The sequence below is a fragment of the Podarcis muralis genome, chromosome 3, assembly GCF_964188315.1.
Source record: "Podarcis muralis chromosome 3, rPodMur119.hap1.1, whole genome shotgun sequence".
Taxonomy (NCBI): domain Eukaryota; kingdom Metazoa; phylum Chordata; class Lepidosauria; order Squamata; family Lacertidae; genus Podarcis; species Podarcis muralis.
The window spans coordinates 25,278,934-25,300,707 of NC_135657.1; the positions used below are offsets into that span (position 1 = coordinate 25,278,934).

General features: G+C 42.5%; 1 protein-coding gene across 3 annotated transcripts; it reads right to left on the reverse strand.

The window, feature by feature from the left end:
* Window positions 1-224: 224 nt before the first annotated feature.
* RD3 (RD3 regulator of GUCY2D) lies at window positions 225-18,463 on the reverse strand. Of its 3 annotated transcripts, XM_028724711.2 has the most exons (4): window positions 18,226-18,463; window positions 16,281-16,362; window positions 2,749-3,070; window positions 225-1,411 (listed from the first exon to the last, which is right to left on the reverse strand). In XM_028724711.2, the coding sequence occupies exons 3-4, from the start codon at window positions 3,042-3,044 to the stop codon at window positions 1,114-1,116; spliced, it is 594 nt and encodes a 197-aa protein (XP_028580544.2). In that variant the 5' UTR covers window positions 3,045-3,070; window positions 16,281-16,362; window positions 18,226-18,463; the 3' UTR covers window positions 225-1,113. The 3 variants fall into 3 exon arrangements, with proteins under 3 accessions (XP_028580544.2, XP_077781686.1, XP_028580542.2); XM_077925560.1 differs by lacking the exons at window positions 16,281-16,362; window positions 18,226-18,463 and adding an exon at window positions 4,361-4,932; XM_028724709.2 differs by lacking the exon at window positions 16,281-16,362 and having other exon boundaries at window positions 226-1,411; window positions 18,226-18,462.
* Between the last annotated feature and the right edge of the window lie 3,311 nt (window positions 18,464-21,774).

Below are 21,774 nucleotides of genomic sequence, written 5' to 3' on the forward strand. Positions count from 1 at the left end.
AAAAATTCCTTCCAGTAGCACCTTAAAGACCAACTAAGTTAGTTCTTGGTATGAGCTTTCGTGTGCATGCACACTTCTTCAGATACACTGAAACAGAAGTTGCCAGATCCTTCTATATAGTGAGAAGGTGGGGTGGGGTATTACTCAGAAGGGTGGTGGTGGGATGAATGGCTCATCACAGCTATCTGCCAATCACCCATTCCCACCACCCTTCTGAGTAATACCCCTCCCCACCTTCTCACTATATAGAAGGATCTGGCAACTTCTGTTTCAGTGTATCTGAAGAAGTGTGCATGCACACGAAAGCTCATACCAAGAACTAACTTAGTTGGTCTTTAAGGTGCTACTGGAAGGATTTTGTTTTGTTTTGACTATGGCAGACCAACACGGCTACCTATCTGTAACTATACATAAGGATGTAAATTATGTTCTCATTACATAATTCCACCCCATTCATTTCAATGTAAAAGAAGCACAATACAAATTGGGGGCGGGGGGTAATCAATTACATTTGTGTTCCAAAAGCAACAGCAATAGTAAATACTAATCATATTCACTGGACTGATAAGCGAACACCAGCCATTTCCACTCCAGTTTTTGTCAGAAATCCCCTTCTGTGCTGACTACCTGCTCCATGGCAATTGTGTTTGTGGACCCTTTGATATTCTGCTCAGTGTTTGGCTGGGGTTGATATGGCATGTGGTCCAGAGAGTATGTACATCAGTTGCAGTACTGTGGGCATCAGGAGAGAAAAAGAAAGAGAGATGTTTATAAAAGAGGGTAAAACAGAAACACAGGGCTGATTCTCACAACTACTTTCTGGGCTTCTTATTCGGTTTAAAGCAAAATAGGTTGAGTGGTTTGGCGTTTGTCACACATCCCATAGTGCACCAAGCTGGCTGTTTATATTAAGAGACCAGTCCATATGAAAACAGGAACACACAGAGAGATACATGGGTTAAAAGAAGCCTAAGAAGCAATCAATGTGAACTCTCCACAGAACAAAGAAAGAAGGGACAACAGGACATAGGAAAAAGTCACACAAAAATGAATAAATAAGTAAATACATAAATAAGATGGTCTGTTCCCAAAATCTGAGTGTTATAAATAGAGTCAGTAGTCCTTGGTGCTCCTGAATTCAGGCATGCTCCATGCCCTTCTGGCTGGATCGGTGCCCCTCTCAACATCTTCCGAAATGGTCTTGATGTCACTACTGAAGGGCAGAATCCTGGCCCGGGACTTGAATGTCATGAGAGAGAGGCTGGTTTTGTGCTTTGTGTTCCACTGCCTTGCAAGCTTCTTTGCCTCTTCTTCCTCTTTGCTCTTCTCCATGGCTTCTTGGAGAACGGAACGAAAAAGCCGAGAAACTTCAGAGACCTCTGGTTCGTATTCAGAAACAAGCTGCCGAAATCTATGGGGAGGAAAGAAGCCAAAAAACTAATTCATAACCTGGGGTATAAATCCTAAGGCACAAATATTTGCTCTTTTAATCTATAGTTACAACAACAAAAATCCCCTTAAGAATAAGATCCCTTTTCCAAAATCGGAATATATTCAATTCATCAAGTGGATAATAAGGTAAAGGTAAAGGCATCCCTGCCCGTACGGGCCAGTCTTGACAGACTCTAGGGTTGTGCGCCCATCTCACTCAAGAGGCCGGGGGCCAGCGCTGTCCGGAGGCACTTCCGGGTCACGTGGCCAGCGTGACATCGCTGCTCTAGCGAGCCAGAGCCGCACACGGAAACGCCGTTTACCTTCCCGCTAGTAAGCGGTCCCTATTTATCTACTTGCACCCGGGAGTGCTTTCGAACTGCTAGGTTGGCAGGCGCTGGGACCGAACAACGGGAGCGCACCCCGCTGTGGGGATTCGAACCGCCGACCTTTCGATCGGCAAGCCCTAGGCGCTGAGGCTTTTACCCACAGCGCCACCCGCGTCCCAAGTGGATAATAAACAGCTATTAATCCAATCAAATTTTTGCCATTTAAATAATGAGGTATTCAGATGAACAGATATGGTAGATGCATGTTTTTTGCAGGAGAGATGAAGAACTAGAATCACCCCTAAAGGGTTTACTACATCCATTACAAATATTGATGACTTTACCACCAATTTTTTATTTTATTTTATTTTATTTTATTTTTGGCTTCACTTTGCTTTGGTTACCATCCGATGCAAATTTCTGGAGAGCTTGCAAGATGGTCTAATAAAAGCTATATTCCTAATACAGATTTTGGAAAAGATTTATTATGCACTTCTTTCAAGTTATTCACATGAAGGCTCTCAAAATAGCTCAAGACACCCAGGCTGTATGCTGCATTCACACAAACATAATGAATGTTAGGTCATTTGCATTGCTTCTGTACTGTTCGCCCATGTTTGTAAAAGACAGATTACCGGTATTCTGCCTTATTTATTCCAGTTCAGTTACTCAAACAAAGAAGCAAGTGTCTATGCTATCTTTCACCAATTATTGCCAGTACACTTTGAGTTTCATCTGCATAGCCATAAGGATGTGAAACTGGATTTTAAGAGAAAATGAGAACCAATATTTTCAGCAAAGCTCAAGACACTCCCTTTCAAGCATCACTTAAATGAGATCTTCAGTCTCTTAACCCACAGCAACAGCATTATGATGCTTCTGAGAAACTTTACAAACTGTGGAAGGTGGGGAAACCAGCATATTTTCCATTTCTGTTGGTGAGCGTACAGCCATAGCCAGAGAAGGTTGACATAAGACTTCAGCTTACCTAATAATGACGGGCCCACAGTAGGAGGGATGTATTTTGGAGCACATGTCCTCCAGCTGCAGACGCTCCCCTGGACTGATATCGTAGCTGTGCTTGGGGAAGCTAACTAGCCACCCATAGTCAACACCTGTCTTTATCTTGCGGTACTCGTTCTCTCGTTCCCGATGCTGCTTCTCAGCTTCCTTGATCTGCCAGCTGAGTTCCATCATAAGAGTTTCCACCACCATTTCTGTTGGGCTCCTCTGAGAAATGCGACTGGGGGGTTCATTCCACCCGAACCAGGAAGACAGCGCCATGTTCACTCTCGCTCTGGCCCCTCACACTGTAAAAGGGCAAAAAGAAAGATGATACACATTCATTTTTGCCATAGAATCATAGAACTGTAGGGTCATCTAGTCCAACCCCCTGCAATGCAGGAATCTCAACACTATCAAATTGGTCCACCATCCCATTTGAAACCACACCGCACCCTGCTTAGCACATAGCTATTAGTTTTATTGCTACACCACCAGACAAGGTATGCTTCTCTGACATGAAGCATAAAAACATTTGCGACCAAAATTTTTGGTTTTGTGGTTTTTTTTGCTCAGCTGTTTCTACCAAGAACATGAAAAAACTTTATTCTAGTAAGAGGGAATGATGTGAAAATGAAGGGTGTGGCTCTTCACCATGCCGGAAGCTGCAACATAGTATAACTGCCTTATACAGAATTAGACCAATGGCAACTCAGTATTGTCCTCACTAACCTTCCTCAACCTAGTCCCTTCCAGATGTTTTCCCTACCAGATGTTTTTGACTACAAATCCCATGCTGGCTGGGGCTGATGTGAGTTGTAATCCAGAACATCTGACCAGGTTAGGGAAGGCTGCTAATGGTTCTTAAGGATTTTAGATCAGAGTCTTTCAATCCTGGGTGTTTCCAAGCAGGGCTAGGAACCAGGAACCATGCAAACTGGCATGGGCTCTACCATGATAGAACTCTCACCTTGGGGGTCCTTACTTTTTGGCAGTAAAATGTGACATTTTGGCAAGTACAAACCTTCCCCAAAACAGCAACAGCATAAAATACTAAATAAAAAAATCTGTGAAATCATAACTCTTCCCCTGTTGGATTTAGGGTTGTGTGGGCGGTTCCCCCAGAGAGGGTGCCAAGATCCATAATTAAGAAGATCCATGGGGGGGGGGGATTTTTGCTTTGCTGAGGTAAAGATGACCAAAGTCCACCCCTGAGAAGGGGAAGGTGACATGTGGCTGCTGCAGTGTCTTCCTTTCAAATGGCCATTGAAGGAGCCTAATATTGCTGCACTGAAGCTGAAGGAGCCAAATACTGTAGTGTCCCCTCAAAAAAGGGGGGGTCACCAAAACAGAAGCCCCTTTTTCCCAACCCTCTTCCCCCTGCCTTTCAGGCAGCGTAAGAAGAGAATCTTAGGACCCACAACAGCCAGACACTCCCCAAATAGCAAGTGATCCTTCAGTGTGAGAAAACATAGGGTATGAATATGGTAACAATTATGCCAGCGATCTAAATGAAAGAAATGTATAGACCTTTGGGAGTATCTGCTGGGAGACAGAGGGCTACAGGGGTGGTGGAAGAAAAACAATGCTATGCGCACCCTATTATTTTCCATCTGATATCCGACAGGATACATTCAGTTCTGTTATGGGAGCCAGAGAAAGCCTCGACAATCAGCAGCTGAATAAAAGGTCATGTGAAAATCCTCCTGGTTAATCTCAATACATAATCTTCCTGATACAAGGTTGCCATGTGGAACAAGCATTTTATTCCTGATTGAATTTAGACATCATCACCATCATCAATAAAAATGCAGGCAAACAATTTCTAAAAGCAATAGCAAAATGTGAACACTTTAAAACAAAGCGAAATTAAATGCCACTGGAAGCCAAGAGTAAAAGATGTTATATATTCAAACTAGCAGCTATAAAACCAGATGTCAGAACATTAGAAACCCCAATGAAATTTAAAAATCTTCAATTTCTGGCACAAAATGCAACAAGAGGAGGCCCACCAAATTTCAGCTAAGGTGGTATTTCTGGGTCTTGGCATCATGACAGAGAAGGTTCCCAAGACAGGCCTGAGAGCAAAGCCTCCAACATTTATCTCAATACCTAGACAGGCCCATATCATAGCAAGCAGCCTCTAATATAACCTGGTCCTAAGCCGTTTAAGACTTTAAAAGACTAGAAGCAGCTTTTTGAGGTCCAGCACCGAGGGCCTTCTGGCGGTTCCCTCACTGCGAGAAGCCAAGTTACAGGGAACCAGGCAGAGGGCCTTCTTGGTAGTGGCGCCCTCCCTGTGGAACGCCCTCCCACCAGACGTCAAAGAGAACAACAACTACCAGACTTTTAGAAGACATCTGAAGGCAGCCCTGTTTAGGGAAGCTTTTAATGTTTGATGTATCATAGTATTTTAGTATTCTTTTGGAAGCCCACCCAGAGTGGCTAGGGAAGCCCAGCCAGATGGGCGGGGTATAAATAATAAATTTATTATTATTATTATTATTATTATTATTATTATTATTATTATTATTATTATTATTATATTTATTATATCCAAAAGCTAAAAGAGCCAATGGAGCTGGCATGACATTGGAGCACTTGCAAGCACCAGCTACTTGAGACCCAAGTCATTTGGGACTTTATATTTCAGTGTTAATATCTTAAATTGGGCTCTGTAGTTAACTGGAAACAAATGCAAATCTTTCGAGACCGGCATAATGCATGTTCAGTCAGACACATCAACCAGAAGCCTCGCTGTTGCATCCTGCATTAATTGCAGCTTCTTGTCTTCAATGACAACCCCACACAGAGCATGCGGCAATAGTCCAACATGGAAGTTACCAGCTCCCTGTGGCCAAGCTTTCCTTGTGTAGGAATGACTATATCTGGCAAACCAGCCAGAGCTGGAAATAGGCACTCCTAGCCACTAGGGCATAGTGGAGTCAAAGAGTACTCTCAAGCTATGCACCTGTTCCTTCCAAGGGAGAACAACCCTGTCCAAACTTGGCTTCTACCAACTTCCCAAGCTTGAGATCCTGCAACACATAGTACCTCCACCTTGTCTGAATTCAGGTTAGGTCAATGATGCTGATGATGTCAGATTGGAGTATAAAAGACAACAGATTGGAGCTGCAGTTCAAGAGCCAACTTCGCTGACTGGATACTCAGTTAAGATGATATATGTAAGGCAGGTTTTGCCTCTGCTTTCCAAGGAAGCAATTAAAGTCCAAGAGCCCTGTAAACAGTTACAGGCAGCAGTAATAGACCAGAGATGAATTGTGTCAATATAAAGTCCCCTCTTCCTTTTCCTGCTCCTTTCAGTTCCAGGAAACTCATCACAGTGAAGTTAGTGAGCTGGCCCCATTTCCATTCTCTTGCTCTCATGGGGAATGCCACAGATTTTCATGAGAGCTGCTCTGCTCGTGTTTTTAATTTAAAATTCACTGTGGGGCTAATCATCAGATTACACACAGTGGCTTTTCTGTAAGTAAGGACTAAATAACAAAAACAACTGAGAGCTTACAGGACAGTTTCCAAAGCTATGATGGAAAATACATTTTCATTTAAGCAATTTATTAGATTCAAAATGTTTTATAGCCAGTTTTTATATTAAAAAACTTCTTACAGTTTTCAACTTGGTGCTGTAATAATAATGAACTTTTTTCAATCATTCAAAGCAATACACTAAATGCAACCATGGCTTTCCTGGGCTTGAGTTAGTTGTCATGGCCTAAGCATCTTTCCTTTGCTTTGGGATTTACAGCAAAATCCCATGCATATCTGCTAAGAAGCAAAACAACAAAGTTCAATAGGACTACCTCATATGCAATAACTAGGTATAGGACTGTAGACTTAGCCACTGCTTAACTTTTCCGGCAACTGTGCCCACAGAGATGGTGTGAAAAATCACACTCGTATGCTCTTTTAATAACATAATATGTTAGAACTCACAACTTCTAATCCAGTGAACAGGGGTTAATTTCTACAGGAGAGGCTTAAGGCTTACAGCTGTCTAGAAGTCCTATCTACAGAAGTCTCCAGACACACAGTACTCTCAAAAACCATAACATCAATAGACTGCACTGGTCGGTTGGTGGACTTATGTCAAAAAACCCAGAGCATTTCCTCTTTGAGAGCCTCAGTAGCTTATTTCATGTTAGGGGTTGGCCTCAAAGTTAGGCAGCAGCCTTCTTTTCTGTTGTAGCTGTGGCGGATGTGGAGGAGCCATCCCTCTTCATCTCTTTCAGACCCTTCCTTCTCTCATCCCACCCCCTCCCTGCTCAGTGGACTTCCAGAGAAAGGGCAGATTACTCAAACACTGTAAAGACCCATTACCCTCATCACAATCCCCTCTAATGTACAGTATCTTTTTCTACATTCTTCAAGTTCCAAACTGCACTAAAGCTCCAGACAGCTTAGAGACCTGAAGAAGAGCACTAATATTAAAGGCTTGGGATTCACTGCAACGTTTTGTTGTGGGTCCCCATTTATTATGTTATAAAAGCAGATTTGGATGCCATCATAAACACCGAGAATTGCATAACACCCATTCATTGTGCTGCAATTTCTATAGCTGAGTCATCGTCCAAGGCTTTTCTTAGACAATTTTAAACACACTTACAGTAAATGCCATTCCAGACATTCCTTTGTTAAAAAAGGTGCTGGTTCTTGAAAGAACTGTCACACATAAGAGATATTCAGTGTCCACAACCAGAGCAAGCAAGGACAATAGCTTGAAGTGGGTGGTGTGGGATGCATGGCAGTGCGAAAGGACATGTTTTGAAGGATGAGGAACCAACATGGCACAATCCTTGGTGCTCTTTCTGATTGCTATTTAAGCACACCCATCTCAAGCAGTCCCAGATCAGGAACTGCACTTAACAAACTACACATGATATAAAGAAGACTCAGGCTCCGCTTCCCCACTACTGTACAAAGTTGCAGCTAGGTGGGAACAAGGCAGAGGGGAGATTCACCCTCCTTTTCCCAGTCTTCTTCCTTGCTGCTTTTCTCTCAGCTAGAATTCCAGAAACCCATTTCCACTGCAACTGAGTCCATGACACCACTGACAACAGATATGTGTTTCCCAAAGTGGTCAGCAACATACAGGTCAGAGGAGGCATTTCACAGTAGGTACATTAGGAACAGAAGTAGGTACAAATGTAAACTTCCTGCCATGTAATAGGCACATGGTAAAATACATGGGATTGCATGCTTTTTCTTCCTTACCATTCTGGAGGCAGCAGAAACACACAATGGAGAGCCAGGGGCCAGAGAATTTATGTTACAGGGCAGAAGTTTGTGCATGTTCATTTCTGAAGTAGTAGCCCTAAGACTACTTGGTGTGTGTTGATGGTTTTAGGTGGGTGCTTTTTAGAGAATGTAAAAAAAGTGTGAATAATGAAATAACATGATTGAAAAGTGGGTTTAAAATAGCCTTTAAAAATCACAGAGTGATGTGGTGGCAAGCTTTCCATTGTTAATTCCTCCCCCCCCCTCGCCCACAGAAATGTTTCAATTTAGAATTGCATTTGTTTCATAAAGTTAATTAGGAACTTAATGAATACTAGTCAAATTAAGGCAACTTCAATTGGCAAAATACCAGTCAAAAGTTGTGGTTGTCCCCAAGGAAGCAAATATATTTATGCCCACAGAGTAATAATCATTTCTAAGTGAAACATGGGATTTGTTTGAATATAGCAGCTTTTGTTCTTTAGCCTGGTCCTCTCTAGACATTTTGGATCCTGTGACCAATGGAGTTGGGAGTCGAAAACATCTGGAGGGCACTAGTTTTAGCATTTAGGCCACAGAAAGCATGTATTACTCATCTCCCCACTCAAACGAAGTATCAAATAAACTACTTTTGGCTCTCAGAAACAGTTGAGATATTTTTACAAAACATAAGAATTAACATAACATACTTTGTTTTGTTTTCCAAATATAAAGGTTAAGCAAAGCATGCTAGGTCAGATCCCAAAGGATTTATGACAGTAGAAACTTTTCTAGGAAAATCTTCAAGAGAGCCTACACATTACAAAAAGATTTGCAAACATGCAAATCATTCCTGTGAACTTGTCAGGGAGCCCAGATGACTCAGTGACAAGCCCAGGTTTCCCCAGTGTAATGTATACATTTAAAATGCAACATCAGAAGCAGCCTTCAGCTGATGCAAACTGACATTCGCTGTAATCCAATAAAGTGATGGCCCTAGCTGTGAATTCAGGAGAGGGTAATACCAGTAAAAATAAACAGAAGCTGAGAATAGAAATGGTGATAAGAAATCTTTTTGCCCAATACCTTTAAAAAGGGGGTGTTTTTCTTTTTGTTTCTAAATGTTTGTGGTAAAACTCAGCACACTGCATGCTTATTAAAGCAAAACACAGTCATCTGCCCAGACTCAAGAGTTATGTACTCAGAAGTACTGTTTTTGGGGGACAGGGGGCGGGCTGGTGTGGAGGACTCCCTGGTCCTGAATGGGGTAACTGTGCCCCTGAAGGACCAGGTGTGCAGCCTGGGAGTCATTTTGGACTCACAGCTGTCCATGGAGGCGCAGGTCAATTCTGTATCCAGGGCAGCTGTCTACCAACTCCACCTGGTACGCAGGCTGAGACCCTACCTGCCCGTGGACTGTCTCACCAGAGTGGTGCATGCTCTAGTTATCTCCCGCTTGGACTACTGCAATGCGCTCTACGTGGGGCTACCTTTGAAGGTGACTCGGAAACTACAACTAATCCAGAATGCGGCAGCTAGACTGGTGACTGGGGGCGGCCGCCGAGACCACATAACACCGGTCTTGAAAGACCTACATTGGCTCCCAGTACGTTTCCGAGCACAATTCAATTCACAATGCTGGTGTTGACCTTTAAAGCCCTAAACGGCCTCAGCCCAGTATACCTGAAGGAGCGTCTCCACCCCCATTGTTCTGCCCGGACGCTGAGGTCCAGCACTGAGGGCCTTCTGGCGGTTCCCTCATTGCGAGAAGCAAAGCTACAGGGAACCAGGCAGAGGGCCTTCTCGGTAGTGGCGCCCGCCCTGTGGAACGCCATCAGATGTCAAAGCAATAAACAACTACCTGACATTCAGGAGACATCTTAAGGCAGCCCTGTTCAGGGAAGTTTTTAGCGTGTGATATTTTAGTGTATTTTTTGTTTCTATGGAAGCTGCCCAGAGTGGCTGGGGAAACCCAGCCAGATGGGCGGGGTACAAATAATTTATTATTATTATTATTATTATTATTATTATTATTATTATTATTATGTTTATGCCAACCTCTCATAGACTTCTTACTAAAAACATCTAATTTTGTTTAAGTTCATGTGCAGTTTTTATTAAAGGCTCGCCTTAATATGAAGAGGGTGGATTTCAATATGCCACACAGTAGCACCAAAGTGTTACTTCGAGTTACGATGCATTATATCGATGACCACTTGGCATGCCCACAGGTGTTAGCTGTCTTTCAATAGTAGCTGAGCCGATTCTTCAAAATCTTGAGAGAAGGCAGTCTTGCAGATTCTCCCCACACTCAACACACGCACGCACACACTTAATCAGCTTCTACTACTACGCAAGTGATGGTATTTTCACTGTGTTCATTAAAAATCTTCATTTGTCTGATGCAAATAAATGCAACAAAAGCCCAAACCTACTTTTCCCTGTAAAAAGTATCTTTGGGAGGTAGACTTGGAACTGGGAAGTTATGGGAAGGTAAGGATTTAAACAGTTCTCCTCCCTGCCACTTTTCTATCAAAAATTCCCCACCACTCCCCAAAGGTATTTTTTCCTATGAAAAATAGCCAAAGTGCTCTTATTATAGAGTGTACCTGTGCTGTCAGCAGCAGTCAAAACAATTATAAACCAATGTTTCCTTTAAGTGCAAGCTGACTGGAATGTCAAAAACAGATACCTATATGTACAAGCTTGTGCTACATAGAAACAAAAATTTCAAGTCAGAAACTCACAATTTTGTATCTCATCTCAGCAATTAACTCACAAGATGCCACAATTCCCTCGGTCCCCATTCCCCCACCTACAATAAGGAGATGATATTACTGATACACCACACAGAACTATTGTAGATATGGCATGATTTAAACACTTGAAACATGCTAAGATATAGATAAACAGGAGAGTGGTTAAAGGAAAAGCTAGGAGCACAGGAAGCTGCCCAAGTTGGTTCATCTAGTTCTAAATTACCGGTATCTGCTTTTCAGTGTTCCAGGCAAGAGTCTCCAACACTTGTGTGTGTTTCAGACAAGAGTCCTTCCCAGCCCTACCCGAGGTTGCTAAGGATTTAACCTGGAACCTTTATGCACGCAAAGAGTCTGCACTGCCCATTCAGCTATAGCCCTTCCCACAACTGACTTCACAATTCTTTTGCTGTAGCAGAAATCCAAAGACAGTCAGGAAGATGTTAAGATTAATTGCATCACAAAATGCTGTTTTGATATAATCTGAAGGATCTGGGGTGATGCTTCCAGTACCCGGGATTATGGAGTTAAACCTAAAGATACACTATTGACTCATCCAGTTGTAATCCTCACTTATTCTAATTGGAATCCATAGTTACAAAGTGGTGAGTCAAGGATCCAAATTTAGCTCTCAAATCCTTCTGTTCTTTTTTTTTTGGGGGGGGGGGTGTCATTTGCATCTCTACTGTTAGTGGAAAATATCATATTGTATTTTGACTACTGTGTACACCCCGCTTGTCCAGGCTTCTTTATAATGAGAGTTACTTAGTTTTTTTCAGAACTATTTAATGATAATACTCATGAGGAGATACATATTAAGCAAACCCCAGGGTATGCAGCTCCTTTTTATCAGAAGCATGGTTTTAACTTGAATTTTTGATCTCAAACAGCAGCTGACTTTGAAGTACCTGACTTAACATACCTCTACACGGTGAACATTGTTGCAACCATTTTTTTAAATTGCTTGTAAGGGCTGAACAGGTAAGACCTCTTCACACAGAGCATGTCTCCACTGCACTCCACTTAATAACATTATTAAGGAGGTGATCTTTTCTACTGGACCAACTTCCGCTTGGGAAACAGCACGTGTTACCGGTATCTTTTCGTCAAGAACAACCAAACAGGAGCTCATTCTCAGCACAGCAAATCATCATGCTCAGATTGCTGACAACAGCTTCCGTGGGATAGCATCATCACAGCTATAATGCAAAGACCTCCTATATCACATCATTTTGGCAATTACCGTAGCTTGGAGAGTTTACCACCAATGCAACCGCTTCCCAAAAGCAGTCAACATTGAAGAGGTAATTTTCTATACCAGGTGCTAGAATGACATCACGACTGATGCCACAGTAGGAGTAGCCACTGCTGTACAGTCCAGATGTTCGCCAATAGTCCGGGGTGATGGGAGTTTTAGGCCAGCAACATCTGGAAGGCACCACACTAGCTGTCCTTTTCAAACATGCTATGACCAGTGTCACCAAGCAGCACACTCTGTGTGATGTTCATAACATGCACTTCAGCTCTCGATATCATGACATTGTGCAATAAAGTGCTTCTGGGAAACCACAGAGCGACATAACAGTGCTCTTTTTGACTCTGCAGTTCTAGAGCTTTTTTTAAAAAACAGCCACCTCATCATTTTTGGCATAGAAGCATAAATTATGGGGGGGGGGGCACCCTCTCCATTTCCAACCTGGGATGCCATGCATGGTGTGAACTATCAAAGGTACACTGTGGGATAACATGTAATCTGGGATTGGCACTGTGTGAAATAAATGAGAAATGACGAATCCAGCACTTTCCCACTTCCTCCCAGCAGCAAGGTTAGGCACCCTTCACTACCTTTTTGCAAACTATAAGGAGTTTGTCTGTCATGCTGGTCATAACCTAAGAAGGGTCTCCACTTATGTGCCCTTTTAATAAAGTATATTGTTAAAGTAGTTCTAATGTAAGAGCCATAGCTCAGTGATATAACATCTGCTTTGCTTGATCTAAGTCCTAGGTTCAATCCCTGGCATCTCCATTCCCCTGGAAAGCCACTGTCAGTCAGTGTAGACAACGTATATTTTTTAAAAATTATTTTTCAGTTTTTCAAATATTTACAAACATACAAATCACAAAAACACAAATCACATACATTTCTAATACACATATATTTGACTTCCCTCCCCTCCTTTTGTGGTTTTTTTAGTTTTAATTTTCATACTGCATTTTCTACATTAAGGTAGTCTTTATTTTCTCTTAATAATATATTTAACTGCTTGTTTGCATACATGAGTTTTTCAAACATTCCACAAATTTCTCCCAATCTTTAATAATTTTCTTCTTCTTCTTCTTCTTCTTCTTCTTCTTCTTCTTGGTTTCTTATTACACACATTGACCTTGCCATTTTGGCATAATCATTAATTTAATTAGCCACTCTTCCTTGGTTTGTACTACATCTTCTTTCCAACTCTGGGCAAAAACCATTCTAACTGCAGTTGTAGCACACATAAACAGTTTTTTTGTTTGTTTGTTTTTTGGGTCTTTTGGTATCTCAGTATCTATGATCCTCAGAAGGAAAGCTTCTGTTTTTTTATTAAAAGTCACCTGAAACATTTTCTTCAAATTGTTATAAATCATTTCCCAAAAAGCTTTTACTCTCTTACAAGACCACCACATATGATAGAAAGTACCTTCTTTTTCTTTACATTTCCAGCATGTGTTTGATTTTGATTTATACATTTTTGCCAATCTACTAGGAGTTAACTACCAACCATACATCATTTTCATGTAGTTGCCTTTCAGTGTATAACATGCTGTAAATTTTAGGTCTACATTCCACAACTTCTCCCATGCGGCCATTTCAGTATTATGGCCTATATCTCTTGCCCAGTGAATCATCACCGACTTCACCTACTTTTCTTTCATTTCCCATTCTAATAACAATTTGTACATTTTGGAAATCATTATCATTATCATTATGAAAGAGTTATTATCATTAATAACTCTTTCAAACAGTGTAGACAACACTGAGTTAGATGGACCAATAGCCTGACTAAGGCAGTTTCTTGTGTTCCAACCCGTGATTTTTGCCCAACATGTCAAAATCAAAATTCCCTTTTCTAGATGGCTTAACTACACATCAATTAGATCTTAAATGTGAAGCAAAGCATTCTCAGAAGTGTTCGGAATTATCTTCAGACCTTTCCATGACCCACTTATGCCAAAGTATTCCAGTTTAAACTGATGTAATCCCTTTGCAGTCAATGAAATTAAATCAGCTTATCCCCCCCAAGTCCATGGGATATGGTGGCCTGAGAAGAATTCCAGCAATGCACTCCATTGAAGCTTATAGCCCTTGGAGCCATGGATCAACTACCCACATGGTCTACCAACACCATAATCCTCTGGTAGAAAGGATGGGACTACAGCAATGCCACAATATATAGTGACTTGGAATTCCTTCAGCTAAGGGACAAACAACACAATACATGGAAATGATCCAATGTACTTATTTTGGCTTCAGAAAAGCAGATTTGGTGGTTGTGATTTTGAGTGGGAAAGCTGTAGTTGTGTATAGATATGTATTTATTCCCTTTCTGCATCCGCTTTGCTACTCTCCAGAACCCTCCCTGTGGCTATATTTCCCTCTTTCAAGGTTCCAGGTGCACCCTCATCCTTGCACACATCTGGAAACCTACTGGGATAAAAACAGTAAAAAAATGGAGTAGGAAAATGTCAGGGAGGGCAAGGTTTAAACAAGAATTCATGCTTCCCTGCTTAAACAGCACAGCTTCCAAGTTGCTTAGCAAAAGACCCACTAAGCTATTGTTGAACACATTTGCATCCTATATTTTCAGAGGATGATAAGGCCTGCTGGTTCTAGCCTACTTCCCAGGAATCCTATGCCTCCCCCAGTACTATCATACCATGCAAGAATATGTATGAAGGCAGCGGCAAATTCACTGCAGAAAAGTGATATGATTTTTCAATGCACCTTGGACATAATCAATATGTTAGATAAATTATACCTGTCCAAAGAAGCTTTGAAACCAGTAAAACTCCTTATCTCAGACTGAAACTTTTTAAAAAGCTACACTTTGACCTCCTTTTTTTAAAAAAAATGCAACATAGTTTTTCTTGTTATTTTGAAATATATATTGTTAAATGCATGCAAATTATTTAAATACATAGCTAATGGAGAAATCATTCCCTCAAACTATAGCAGAGAGAGAGAGAGGGAGGGAGGGAGGGAAGAGACGAGACTGCAGGCAATGACCAATTGATGACTGTGCACACGCACTGCTGCAACCCAGAAGTGGCAGGAAAAGGGGGCGGGATAGGCTTACTCAGGAACATAACCCCCATGCAAAACAGTTGTTGCCTGTACAACGCCTCTCCATTGGCTTAGCTGAGAGACAATAAACGTGATTGTCATAATTTTCTAGAAATTTCTACTCCAGCTGGTGATTACAAGAACTCTGAAGAACTAGTGCTCAATGTTGCTTTTGCTCCTTCTTCCCTCCTAATCCCTTTTCCTTTTGTGTCATGTCTTTGGCTACAAATCTGAGGGTGGGAGCTATCCTATTACTGATATTTGTGAACTACTCTGGGAGATTTTCTTTGGCTGAACAGTGGGATAAAAAAGTTTTAACTAAGTAAGTATCCAAAGATCACTATACCCAGGGACAGGCTGTCCACGTATATCTCTGCACGCAAGCAGCAAACACAAGATGATGCTGACAGCTTTAATACTTCTGATCACCTCCTGGGGTGGAGAATGAATGCCTGGGATCAGTACCATCACATCTCCCAAATGGCATCCTTCAGAGGGCTGATTCATTTGCTCCTATGGAAACATGCAAGCCACTACCCATGTCATTCCAGTACCATCTAGAAAGCCCAGGACTGGGGAACCTGTGGCCCTCCAGGTGTTGTTAAAACTACAGCTCCCACCAATGCTGACCACTGGCCATGCTGCCTGAGGATGATGGTGCTGAAACCCAACCTCTATGCTCTGGTAACCTCTAGGTTAGATTACTGCAACACATTATACACAAGGCCACCTCTGAAGACAGCTTGGCAATTTCAGCTGGTGCAGAATTCGGCAGCCAGGCTGCTCACCAGGACAAGACGGTTTGAGGATATCACACAGATCCTGGCCCAACTGCACTGGCTGCCAATTGGTTTTCGGGCACAATTCAAAGTGTTTGTTTTTACCAATGAGACCTTAAACAGCTTGGGACCACTATATTTCAAGTACCGCCTCTCCCCATATGAACCAATCCAGACACTGCAATAATCATTTGATGCCTCCTCCATGAGAAGTCCAGAGGGTGGTAACATGAGGCGGAGCCTTTTCTGCAGTGGCTCCCTGTTTGTGGAATGCTCTCCCCAAGAAGGCTCACCTGGCGCCTTCATTATATATCCTTAGGTGCCAGGTGAAAACGTTTCTTTATAACCAAGACGTTGGCTGATTAACATTCTGTGGCCTTTTAAACGTGTTTGTGGGAGAAGGAGTTATTGGTTTGTTTCTGCTTTATTATGTATTTTGTGTTCTTACTTTGTCAATAGGGATGGTGGGACCTGTAGTCTAACAACATCTGGAAGACACCAAGTTGGTTGCCGCTGCACTAAATAGCTTTCTTAAAAAAACAAAAAAACAGATCAAGCCAGTACGGTCCCATTAGCATTTCAATGCATTGTTTTACCATTGGATTTTCCTTTAAAAATGACAGATTTTCAATCCAGATAATATTTTGAGAGTATGTAATAGAGAGCAGTTTTTCCTGACAACATGACAAATAATTTCTACCTTGCAACATTCTCATGGCAGCATGAGCTGATCTGGGAGATTCCTATAAATAGCTTTACAAAAACGCTATTGGAGCTAAGCACCTATTTACAGGGGAACAGCCATGATTTAAATCCTATCAAACAGCCCCATTTTAGATTTGCAGTTACTGAATTCAAGAATTAACAGTACCTACAGATTTATCGTTTTCTACCAAATGAACAAAAAACACATTTTAGTTTCATAGAAGCTGAAGATATATTTATCCATTTTTTATTGAAGATTCAAGAAAGAACTAAACTACAGTATGTTTATTTCAAATACCAAATACTAGCTCTTATCAAAGTTAAGAGAGCACTGGTGCAATATTGTGGATGTTGGATGATAATGACCTTTGGTCTGTGAATCATGACTTCAAAATTTTGCCTTAATTCCCATTAAGGAACTTCAGGTAAACTCTACTTCTGGCTAAATTCCCCATCTTTCAAACTTGCCCCTCAGGAATGGTGAGAAGAGAGTCAAGGCATGGGGTGTATAGCCTGTACAGTGGTACCTCGGGTTACATATGCTTCAGGTTACATACACTTCAGGTTACAGACTCCGCTAACCCAGAAATAGTACCTTGGGTTAAGAACTTTGCTTCAGGATGAGAACAGAAATCGTGCTCCGGCGAGGCCCCATTAGCTAAAGTGGTTCTTCAGGTTAAGAACAGTTTCAGGTTAAGAACGGACCTCAAGAACGAATTAAGTTCTTAACCTGAGGTATCACTGTATATTCACACACACATTGCTAGACATTAATATGTCCTTGGAAGAGATGGTTGGTGTTTTGAACTCTAGCAGTGTTTAAAACAACCTGTTGGGGAAAGTAAGGAAAAAGACATCATTTTCCCCCAGCTGGTATGCAATACCCACTTATGTGCCTCAATGCAAGGGGGGGCAGTTGCAGCCAGAAACACCCTCTATACATGGGTGTAGTCAGAATTAATGGGGGGGGCAGGACACCCACCTGCCAATCATTCTCGGTCTAGCAGATTCGGAATGTCTCAACAACAGTTGTTTCAAATTACAGTGGTACCTCGGGTTAAGAACTTAATTCGTTCTGGAGGTAAGTTCTTAACCCGAAACTGTTCTTAACCTGAAGCACCACTTTAGCTAATGGGGCCTCCTGCTGCTGCCGCGCCACCGGAGCACGATTTCTGTTCTCATCCTGAAGCAAAGTTCTTAACCCGAGGTACTATTTCTGGGTTAGTGGAGTCTGTACCCTGAAGCGTATGTAACCCGAGGTACCACTGTACTTTCTTTTGACCCCAGGTGCTCAGGGGAAAAAAACCCTGTCAAAATCTTTCTACTAGTTAAGCATTTTTATTTATTTACTTGATTTGGCATGGGGCAGCTGCAACCCCCCACCCCACCCCCGGTTACGCCCCTGCCTCTCTATATGCCTACAGAAATCCAGATGCGTTTGGTAGCGCTCCATCCAATCGTTACCTGTGGAGCCGAGCGGCTCCATCGCAGGGGCGCAACCCAGAGCCAAGCGCCGCCGACTTCCAGCCGGACTCGCTGCAAAGTGAGCCTCCCACCACGGGCGGAATGGGGTTAAGCAGACGCGAACGCGCCCGAAGCCCCCCCCCCCAAAAAAGTGAGGCGCGCGCTTTGCCAAACTTTCTCCTCTCCCCCTCAGGAGGCGCGCCTGGGCTGCAGCCCTTCCTCACCTGGTGCCTGGCGGACGGCGCTGAGAGGAAGCACCCCGGAATCCAACCCGACGGAGGACGAAGACCCGAAGAGCCCCACTGCCGAGGAGCTGAAAGGCGAGAGGGAACCTTCCCTCAGCGCTCTCAAGCGCTTTCTCCCGCCCCTGGCGCCCGAACCGGCCAGAGTCTTCCCTCAGCGACACCCGCCTCAGGCTCCTTTTGCTCGCATAATCCGGGCGCGCCCAAAGACTTTCCCCGGCCGGGCCCCGCCCCGCCGGGTTCCTGATTGGCCGTCGCTATAGCGACCGACCGCCCTAAGCCGCTTGTCCCTTATGGCGGGAGGAGGAGGGAGGAGTTTGGTCGAGTAGGCCCGGAGCGAGGGCGAGCGGGAGACACAGGGGTGGCACCCCGGAGAGGGAAAGCCTGGCGGGTAGAGCAGGGGCCGCTCTGTTCTGGAGGGCCGTCCAAGTGAGGCAAAAATGTGCCCTGGGGAAATCCAGTGGGGGCTGGGAGTGCAAAAAAGCGATCCCCCAAGCTGCTAAAGAAGGTGCACGCAGTTCTAGCCATATGAATGGCACGTGTAATATTGGCAAAAAAACACAAAACTTGTCATTATGTTTATGTGTGCTTTATAATTAAGATGCCCTCAAAAGAACCCACATCTGTATTTGTCCATTTTCCCCCTACAGAAGGAACTGAGGCTGAGCAATGACGAAGTGGATAAGTAACAGACCCTCCAAGTGTCCCTGTTGTCCAGATTTAGAGAAGCTATCCCAGTTTCTGATTTGATCCCGGAATGTCCCACTTTTCCTTAGGAGTCCCTATTTTCATTGGAGAAATGTTGGAGGGTATGGGGTTATCCGACCTCCAAGCCATCTGAAGGCAATTCTGTATAAGCATTAAAAAAAACAAGTTTAATGTTTGATTATGTTTTTATAAATGTTGGAAGCTGCCCAGCGTGGCTGGGGCAACCCAGTAAGATGTGTGGGGTAAAAATACCAAACGTATCATTATGGAATGGGACGTCCTTATTTTCACTGGAGAAATGTTGGAGGGTATGAAATAATATGAAGCTACATAATGGGGTCGATGGCAGGGATAGATCATAGACTTGAATTCAAGACCATGTGAGGCTTAAGCCCGCTCGCTAAAAGACACTCACATTGTTTATATGGATTTGTACTCAAATCCTTACTGGACCAGCACTTGCCATGTGGCTTTTTTTCTGTTTTAAGGCTTCTCCATAAAACTGTGTATATATCATTATTAATTGCTTTTTAGAAGCTTGTTTTAAACTGTTTTTTAAATAGATTGTAATTGTATTAGGATTGATTAGTTTGCCTTCCTGTGCTCCTTAGAGGAAGGTGCAGCACACTAATCCAATAAATAAATAAGCAATTTTCCCCCCAAGTGTATCATTTTCTGCTGTGGAGCAAGCCTATCCAAGGTCTTTGATTATTGGACATTAATGATGTAAGCAGTTGGAAACTCATTTACTGCATACACACTGTACGTTTGTACGGGTCCATATACAATGTTCTGCACCTACTTGTAAAAAATAAAAGGGAAAGAAACAGTTATTATTACTGAATATTCAAGTCTTCTGCTTTCAGGACACTCAGAGTGACTGAGATCACTGTGGGGGGGTGTGCTCCAGTACAATCAAACAAAATTTAAGAACAATGTAAGTCAAAACAATGCAAACTAAACAGCAGTTGAGAGCAGGTAACAATGTGTAGCAAAGGTACACGTTGAATGTCTGTTGAAGGAATTTGGGGTTAATTGTTGGGAATCAGTGTATGATCACATTTTATTCCATGCAATTTATATATTTTCTTCTCTGTATTTATGGTAAGTCACCTTAAGACCGTTGTGATATAAGGCATTGGATAAATAAATAAATTGTGTGTGTGTGTGTGTGTAATATATATAATCTATTACCCTCCATCTAGATTCTCCCATGTGTATTTTATATTTTATGGAAAACACTTAGAGAGTTTGATGTTTGTGCGGTTTAGAAACCCTGTCATATGAATAAATAAATAGAATAGAATCTCAGGGTGGGCAACAGTAACTTGATAAAACAACCAATGCCAAATAAAGCCATTAAAATACATATACAGTACTGTATATAAAATCACACCTCGCAGCTAAATATGTTTCAGTCAAGGTCGTTTAAATGCTTCCCTGAACAGCCTTGTAGAACATGGCCAACAGGAAATTACAGATGAGCCTACAGATCAGGAACGCAGGTGGCGCTGTGGCCTAAACCACTGAGCCTCTTGGCTTGCCAATCAGAAGGTCGGTGGTTCGAATCCCTGTGACGGGGTGAGCTCCTGTAGCTGTATGCCAGCTCCTGCCAATCTAGCAGCTTGAAGGCACACCAGTGCAAGTAGATAAATATGTACTGCTACAGTGGGAAGGTAAATGGCATTTCCATGTGCTCTGGCTTCCATCATGGTGTCCCATTGCTCCAAAAGCAGTTTAGTCATGCTGGTCACATGACCCGGAAAGCTGTCTGCAAACAAACGCCGGCTCCCTCGGCCTGAAAGCAAGATGAGCGCCGCAACCCCATAGTCACCTTTGACTGGACTTATCTATCCAGGGGTCCTTTACCTTTTACCTTTTACAGATCAGACCTCCATGTTAAAAGCCTACCATTTCACACATATGCATACATACACACTCCCATTGTAATAGCCTAAGGAAGCCTGGAGAAAGAAAGAGGCAAATTGTAAAAATGGATCGGTGGTGAGGCAGACTGCACTTGTAAAGTCCATCCCATGCTCCAAAAGGTCACCCATGCTACCATAACAATACCATACTGAACTTAGGTAACAGTCTCTGAGATTTTGTGGATGAAGTATTTTTTAAAAATGAAAATACAAAAATGTTGTCAACAATGTTTGGGCATATGAAGACTTTGGCAGGCTGTATCTGGAAACAGCAGCATGAACAAAATGAGAATATTGATGCACTAACATAAAAATGGGATAAGAGGTTGAGTTAAGCGGCTTGTTATCCCCTAGTTTGACCTTGTAACCGAAATTGTCTGGCAATCTTATGTGAGTTGTTTTTTAAAAAAATATTTGTGACAAATTGTTCAGATTAACCTAGAGATTAACAGTCTTCTGCTTTTAATTAATCAGGGAGGATTATGTTCCAGTTGTCATGCCTCAGCCCGGCAGTCTGTCCCTGTCACCCTGTAGATCGCAATTCATAATGGTAACCAGCTTAAAACCCTTTCTGGCATAGGCTTGCTGGGTTTTTAATTAAAGGCTAACTGATTGCTTCGTTTGCCATCCAGTCAGAAGTTATGAACTCTGACAAACTCACAAAAAAGCTTCAAGGAGCTGAGAGACTCCAAGGGCCAGGTAAATTAGCTATTTGAGAAGCACTGATTTCACAGCAGTACCCTGCAGTGAATAACAAAGAATTATGATTAGAGAACAACTTGTGACTCTAACTCAAGGGGAGCTCCAGATTATCTGGATGTACAGTATTTGCAAGGAAATAACACATTTTGTGTTTGAGAAGCTGCTATCAAATATAACCACTAAGATTATGGCT